The following is a 7,275-nucleotide window of genomic DNA, read 5'->3' as shown; positions in this document are numbered from 1 at the left end:
TTTTTGAGTTCTTGGGATCATACGGACTTTAGATACGTTATTTCTCTAACTCCTGGTGTCTCTTCTGCCTTAGATTGTAACTGTCTAGAGGCCGGGGACTTGGCTTCTGTGGCCTCCAGCCTGCGACCCCCAGGCAGCTTGTAAGTGCCTACTAACGAAAATATGTGGGCCGACGTATTTCTTCATTAATGGACTTAGTTCTGCGAAGTTTTAGAATTAGTCTGTTTACCTGTGCTTGACATGTCTAAGGGCTTTCTATAGCAAGATCTCTCCTTAATGTGCATTTAGTGTGTGTGTGTGTGTGTGTTAGTCCTCACCGGAGGATATGTGTCATTTATTTTTAGAGAAAGAAAGGGAGAGAGAGAAAGGGAACCACTGATGTGAGAGAGAAACATCCATCGGTTGCCTCGCACACGCGCCCGAGCAGGATGACTAGGATCGAACCCGCAACCTTAGGGATGTTCCCTGACCGGAAATCGGAAACGCAACCTTTTGGGGTACCTGGAGGCTCCAACCAACTGAGCCACCCGGCCAGGCTATCGTTACTGTTTTTTTTTTACACCCATGGAGTTTTATGTTCGACAGACAGAAACAATTTACGAATGAACATAGGAAAATTAATTTTTCTTTTTTCTGCTTCTTTTCTTTAAGATTGATGTTCTTGAGGACCCTGCCATCAGGAATGTAATTGTACTACAAACAGTTCTGCAAGAAGTGAGAAATCGGAGTGCCCCTGTATATAAACGAATCCGAGATTTGACTAGTAACCAGGAGAAGCATTTCTATACGTTCACCAACGAGCACCATAGGTAGGAGGAAAATTATGATAATTATCAGAAAACCACAGAATTATCTACATGTGGAGGAGGGCTCCTGTCAGTCATGTGTGATGCCAGAAGCTCTCTGATAGGGTTCACACCCACAGGAATTTTATTTGGTTCTCACAGCTGTACAGAAGGTATTGCTAAGTAGACCTAATTAAGGTCCCCTAGGCACTGATTGCATCAAACCCAGAACCAGGGTCTCCTACTCCTATGCTATAGTACAGTGATGGCGAACCTATGACACGCGTGTCAGAGGTGACACGCGAACTCATTTTTTTGGTTGATTTTTCTTTGTTAAATGGCATTTAAATATATAAAATAAATATCAAAAATATAAGTCTTTGTTTTACTATGGTTGCAAATATCAAAAAATTTCTATATGTGACACGGCACCAGAGTTAAATTAGGGTTTTTCAAAATGCTGACACGCCGAGCTCAAAAGGTTCGCCATCACTGCTATAGTAGGTACTTTTATTTCTAAAATGTTTTCATTTTGAATTGATTTTAGTATGAGTCCAGCAATAGAATCAGGGCAGATAAAATTTGCCTAGGTTCCTGGAATACCATGTTATATGAATAGACAGCATAGGTTAAAAAAGTGTAAGTTTGTGAAGGAGGTTTTAAATATAAAGCAGCTTTATTCTTCATGGGCTTTTACAAGTTAAACTAATACCTTATAACTGATCACATTGAAGAAGATATGGTTCAAGTATAGAATTCTTTGTTATGTTTCGAATTCATGACCTGTGTTTAAACATAACATGTGATCTTCGAAAATAGATGTCACGATGTATGTTACATAAATCTGTGATGCATTTTAGTATGCTTTTATTAGGTTAGATTAGGGCTTCTGAACCTTGGCACGGCTGGCATTTTGAGCTGGATAATTCTTTGCTGTGGGTGGGCTGTCTTCCTGTGTTATAGGATGTTTAGCAGCATCCCTGGCCTCTACCCATTAGAAGCCAGTAGCAACCTTCCCCCTCATCCACAGAGTTGTAACAACCCAGATGTTTCCAGACATTGTCAAACGTTCACAGGGGGCAAAATCACCCCCATTTAGACCACTGGATTAGCTGGTAGATTTGGTAATGAAATCCCATTGGAATATGCAAATTAAAAAGTTAGTTTCTCAATTTTTTTCTTTATTCTTATATCCCAAGCTTAAAAAAAAAAAATTGTTCTTGTAAAGAACATCTGCCCAGCCAATGTTCAGTGGTTGAGCTTAGACTCATGAATCTGGAGGTCATCGTTCAGTTCCCCGTCAGGGCACAAGTCCAGGTTGCACAAGTCCAGGTTGCAGGCCCAATCCCCAATAGGGGGCGTGCAGGAGGCAGCCGATCAATGATCTTTTTCATTATTGATGTTTCTGTCCCTTTCTCCCTCTCCCATCCTCTCTCTGAAATCAATTTAAAAAAACCATATTTTAAAAAGCCAAACTTTCTTTAAAAAGAACATCAGTAAAACACTTGTAGCCATCTTAGTCCTAGCTTGAAATCTAGAAGTAGAAATGTTACTTGTTTTTCAGTGGAGAAAGACCAAGTTTCTGTGGAGCATGATCATCAGATCAGATCCCTAATCAGAGGTTATTTTCTTAACTTAAGTGCAGTGAATAGAGTTTAACAATACTGGGGTTAACAGGAAAAATCTTAGATCTTAGGACACTTAGGTAAATATCATCTAAGATTCTTTTCCTCAAGTCATGCTAAAACCAATTCAAGAATTTACGACAGTGTCTTTGATTGTTACACTTAAAGCATTAGGAGGTGTAAATGGTGAATAAAATAATTCTAAAAACTATTATAAATAAGTCTAAAATTTTTAAATTGAATCTATTATTTTTAAGCACTAGAAGTTACTGTACTGAGTTTTGATATTGTACTTAAATTTGGCTTGTAAAATAGATTCAAGTAAAAGATGAATATGCTGACATATTTGGGAGTTCAGAGTAAATAGTCTTAGAAAGAAAATATGGAGTCATATCTGTATCTGGTCTTTTATTCTCTAGATAGCCTCTGGCATTAATAGTGTGTTTATCATGGATAATTTACATTCATTATATATTTATAGAATGATATGATAATAAATTATGTAATTGTACTATTTTATAGCTTTTAGGAATTACTATTAACCTACAGTTCAAATGAAATCTCACTATCAGACCTGCAAAGTTTTATTATAGTTTTTTCCAACAAACCATTACTTATTTGATGTTCTAACCTGAGTATAAATTCTGATCTTGATTTTCCTTCTGGTGAAATAAAATTAGCCTTTTAATCATTCCATTAATAACATGATTTTCTTTTTCTAAGCAAATTGTTGTCTTAGAAACTTAACTATAAGGATCCTATTTATTTCCTCTCTGAGTTATAAATCTGAATTACATTCAAGAGAAAAAGATATACCCTTGAATTTTAAGTTTAGTGCTTATTAAGCATTTATATCCTAATATTTTTTACATATGCTTATTTTTATTGATTTTCATTTCTTTTATAAAATAATTTTTCTTTCCTTTACATTTAGAGAAACTTACATAGAACAAAAACAGGGAGAAAATGCTAATGACAGGAATGATAGAGCCATTAGAGTAGCAGCAAAATGGTACAATGAACATTTGAAGAAAATGTCAGCAGAGAATGAACTGCAAGTCATCTTAATAACAAATGACAGGAAAAACAAAGAGAAAGCCATAGAAGAAGGAATACCAGCTTTCACTTGTAAGTCTAAATGTAGAAACTGTTAATTCATGTTTCAAATGTATATAAAAGTTATCATCAGGCCCATGGTTAGAAATTCACTTGGCTGTATTATATTTTCATAGTCTTTTAGTACCTCATGTGATATTTTTGCATTTTTAAAAAAATATATATATATTTTTTATTTTTTTACAGAGAGGAAGGGAGAGGGATAGAGAGTCAGAAACATCGATGAGAGAAAAACATCGATCAGCTGCCTCCTGCACACCCCCCACTGGGGATGTGCCCGCAACCAAGGCACATGCCCTTGACCGGAATTGAACCTGGGACCCTTCAGTCCGAAGGCTGATGCTCTGTCCACTGAGCCAAACCGGTTAGGGCTATTTTTGCATTTTTAAATTTCTCTGCATTTCTAAGCTCAGTGTGTTGTGGTGCCCAGGGGCTAATTTCCCCATCACTGTTTGGAATTGGCTTAGCAATAAAAGCTCATAGATAGGCTTGACCCATTATATACACTCACTGATGTGGGCATGTTCACATCAACAGATATGGACTTCCCTCTCACCCCCCAAAAAAGATGATTGATGTTCTTCCATATCTAAGAAAAAACAAATAAGCAAAAAACAGTTGAATTTATCAAGAACTATAAAACTTATTTTTCAGGTGAAGAATATGTAAAGAGCCTAACTGCTAACCCTGAACTCATAGATCGTCTTGCTTGTTTGTCTGAAGAAGGGGTATGTTTGAGTTTGTTTTATTTTGTTTCTGAAAAGTAAAAATATTAAAATAGTCATTTTGAAATATAGTATAATTTTATGAAATATAAAAATTGGAATGTTGGTGGGAATTGGAATAGTAGTTGGGTTATAGACAGTCAGAGGGTCTGTAATAGTCTTAATGAAAATACCATTTCTAAAAGACATGACACTCTAAAATAGCATTGCTTGCCAATATATCCTCAGCAACCTGAGTAGAGCCTGGCACTTGGTAGCACTGTTTGATGATTAAATAAAAGAATCTATGGCTGGTTTGTGAATAGGAGTAGCTATTTGACAAAGAAGTGGCAGGTACTGAAGATAGAGCATACTGTAGTGGTAATCCCAAAGGAGGAGAGAAGGCAGTCATAAGAGATAGACTAGGAAGGGCAGGGGTCTGATAATGAGAACCCTGTAGGTCAGTAATTTTTATATTGCTTTACAAAGATCTCCCTAAAGGGCTGCTATGAAGAGACTAGAGGCCTGATGCATGAAATTCGTGCACGGTTAGGGTCCCTAGGCCTGGCCGGCAATCATGGCCTATCTGTGGGGTGACTGGCAGGGTGATCGGGGGCAGGGAAGTCCGCTGGCATATGCCTTAGCTGGTCTGACACCTCCTGCTCACCGGCCTGCCCACAGCCACCACCACCGGTCACCTCCCTATTCAGAGTGACCGGCGGGGCGATCAGGGGCCCCCACTGGCACCTGCCTTGGCTGGCGGCCTGGCACTGTCCACTCACCAGCCCTACCCTCCATCGACGACGCTGGTCGGGGCCTGCAGCCTCCTGCGTTGAGCATCTGCCCCTGGGTGGTTGGAGAGCGTCATAGCGACCAGTCATTCCGCCAGTCTTTCTGCTATTTGGTCAGTTTGCTTATTAGGGTTTTATTATATAGGATGATAGCATATAGGATTCTGGGCTCCCTACCTTATACTGGGTGGCTAAAAGAAATTAAGGGTATATAAGAGTGTGCCTGGGAGGGATGGAGGAGAATGATCAGAAATGTTATTTATTTGAAAGAACACTCTAATATTGATATGTAAAATGATTCACTGTATCAGGGGCAAGATTAGAGGCAGAGGAATCACTGTAATAGCAGATGTGAGAGGGCATGCTATGGGAATCATTAAACTTTGTGAGCCCTCATTTCCTTACATGTAAAGTGTGTTTAGCAATAGTCACTTGATAATGTTGTTATGAGGATTGAATGAGAGAATAATGGTAGTATTAAAATTCTTATCTCAGTGCTTAGCACAGAGCAAGTGTATAAATGGTAGCTATTGTTATAGAAATATATTTTAATAGAACATTATACATACATCCAGTCTTTACAATATTTTTCCCATTTCTGTTTGCCTTCAACCAGCTACTTTAGAAAATGAAATGTGAGAAAATAAAAGCTGGGCTTGATTTTTGGAGTACAGATTTATAATTGCCCTGTCTAATATGTAGCCCCTAGTTGCATATAGCTGTTTAAATTTAATTCAAGTTAAAAATTCATTTTCTCAGTTGCATTATCCACTTCAAATTCTCAAGAGCCACTTGTGCATAGTGGCTTCCATTTTGGACATCACAAAAAGAATATTCCCTTCATCACAAAGTTGTTTTGAATAGCACTGATCTAGGAGAAGAAACAAGTAATCTAACATTGGTAATACATAGTATTTTATTAAGTATTATGGTACTAAATGTTGGGTATGGTGAAATTATAGTGAGTTTTGTTGTAATATAACATGTGTGTTCCTCAAATTCACTGTGCTATGAAACATCCTATATAATAAAAGGCTAATATGCAAATCAACCAAATGGTAGAAAGACCGGTCGCTGTGATGCACACTGACCACCAGGGGGCAGATGCTCAGTGCAGGAGCTGCCCCCTGGTGGTCAGTGGGCTCCCACAGGGGGAGCGCTGCTCAGCCAGAAGCCAGGCTCACAGCTGGTTAGCACAGCGGCGGTGGCTGGAGCCTCTCGTGCCTCCGTGGCAGCGCTAAGGATGTCCGACTGCCAGCTTAGGGAGTGAGCCTAAGCTGTCAGTCAGACATCCCCCAAGGGCTCCTGGACTGTGAGAGGACACAGGCCGGGCTGAGGGACGCCCCCCCATGCGAGTGCATGAATTTCCTGCACCAGACCTCTAGTCATGTAATAAAAACCACAGAGCTTATGGGAAAATGTGGTTAGAGCACATACTCAAAAACTTCAGGAAGTGGTGGAAAGAGGATTATCTAAATTCAGACAGGAAGTTGTTAACAGCAGACGAAGATGGTGGGACTCAGAACATATGGTGATCTGAGGTCATTGTGAAGATGTTTGGGGGAGGTATGTGTGTGTTTTGTGGATTCCTATGCAGCTTGGTTCACCTGGTACAGTTTTGTTCATTCACCTAGTATTTTCTAATATATCAGTCACATTGGAACAATTTGTGTTTTCAAAACAAGCAGTATAGTAGAATGGGCTGTACTTAACAAGGGCACCAGATTTGGGATGTCAGGGCCTCTCAATAAAAATAATATCTAAGCTCAGATGTGAAGAGTGTTAACTAAGCAAGTTTGCTTTAAGGCGGTCATTTTAGCTCAGTTATGTAAAGGAGGATGCTATGGAGTTAACTAGGTGAAGAGCATTTCAAGCAGAGGAAACAGCAAGTTCAAAGATTAGAATAAGTAGGTAAGATTAAGAAAGAGAAAATGGGATGGAGTGAGCAAGGGAGAAAATTTGTAATGAAGTTAGAACTGTAGATAGGGCAAAGTAATCTACACTAATAAAAGAGAAACATGGTAATTAGCGTACAACCGCTACCCTTCCCATTGGCTAATCAGCAAATCCTTATGCAAATTAACTGTCAGCCAAGATGGTGGCCGGCAGCCATGCACTGAAGGGAACAGGGAGGCTTACTTGCTCCAGTGATGGCGAACTCCAACGTTCCCCGCCTGACTTGCCGGCCTCTCAGCTGCAACTCTAAGCAACTATGTTGCAAATATAGAAGCTAAACAAAACCCCAGAAACCTGC

The 7,275-nt window shown here is 39.3% G+C and overlaps 1 protein-coding gene across 1 annotated transcript in view; it reads left to right on the top strand.

The window, feature by feature from the left end:
* Window positions 1-55: 55 nt before the first annotated feature.
* Window positions 56-7,275, top strand: part of DIS3 (DIS3 homolog, exosome endoribonuclease and 3'-5' exoribonuclease) — a 30,332-nt gene continuing 23,112 nt past the window's right edge. Inside the window, exons 1-4 of the mRNA XM_014532883.1 lie at window positions 56-140; window positions 652-809; window positions 3,345-3,538; window positions 4,181-4,254. Of these exons, the coding sequence (XP_014388369.1) occupies window positions 3,445-3,538; window positions 4,181-4,254 (168 nt within the window). The 5' untranslated portion in view covers window positions 56-140; window positions 652-809; window positions 3,345-3,444. The remainder of the gene's footprint in view (window positions 141-651; window positions 810-3,344; window positions 3,539-4,180; window positions 4,255-7,275) is intronic.

This window comes from Myotis brandtii, unplaced genomic scaffold (genome assembly GCF_000412655.1).
Source record: "Myotis brandtii unplaced genomic scaffold, ASM41265v1 scaffold92, whole genome shotgun sequence".
NCBI classification, from domain to species: Eukaryota; Metazoa; Chordata; class Mammalia; order Chiroptera; family Vespertilionidae; genus Myotis; species Myotis brandtii.
This window is presented reverse-complemented; position numbering and strand designations above follow the sequence as displayed.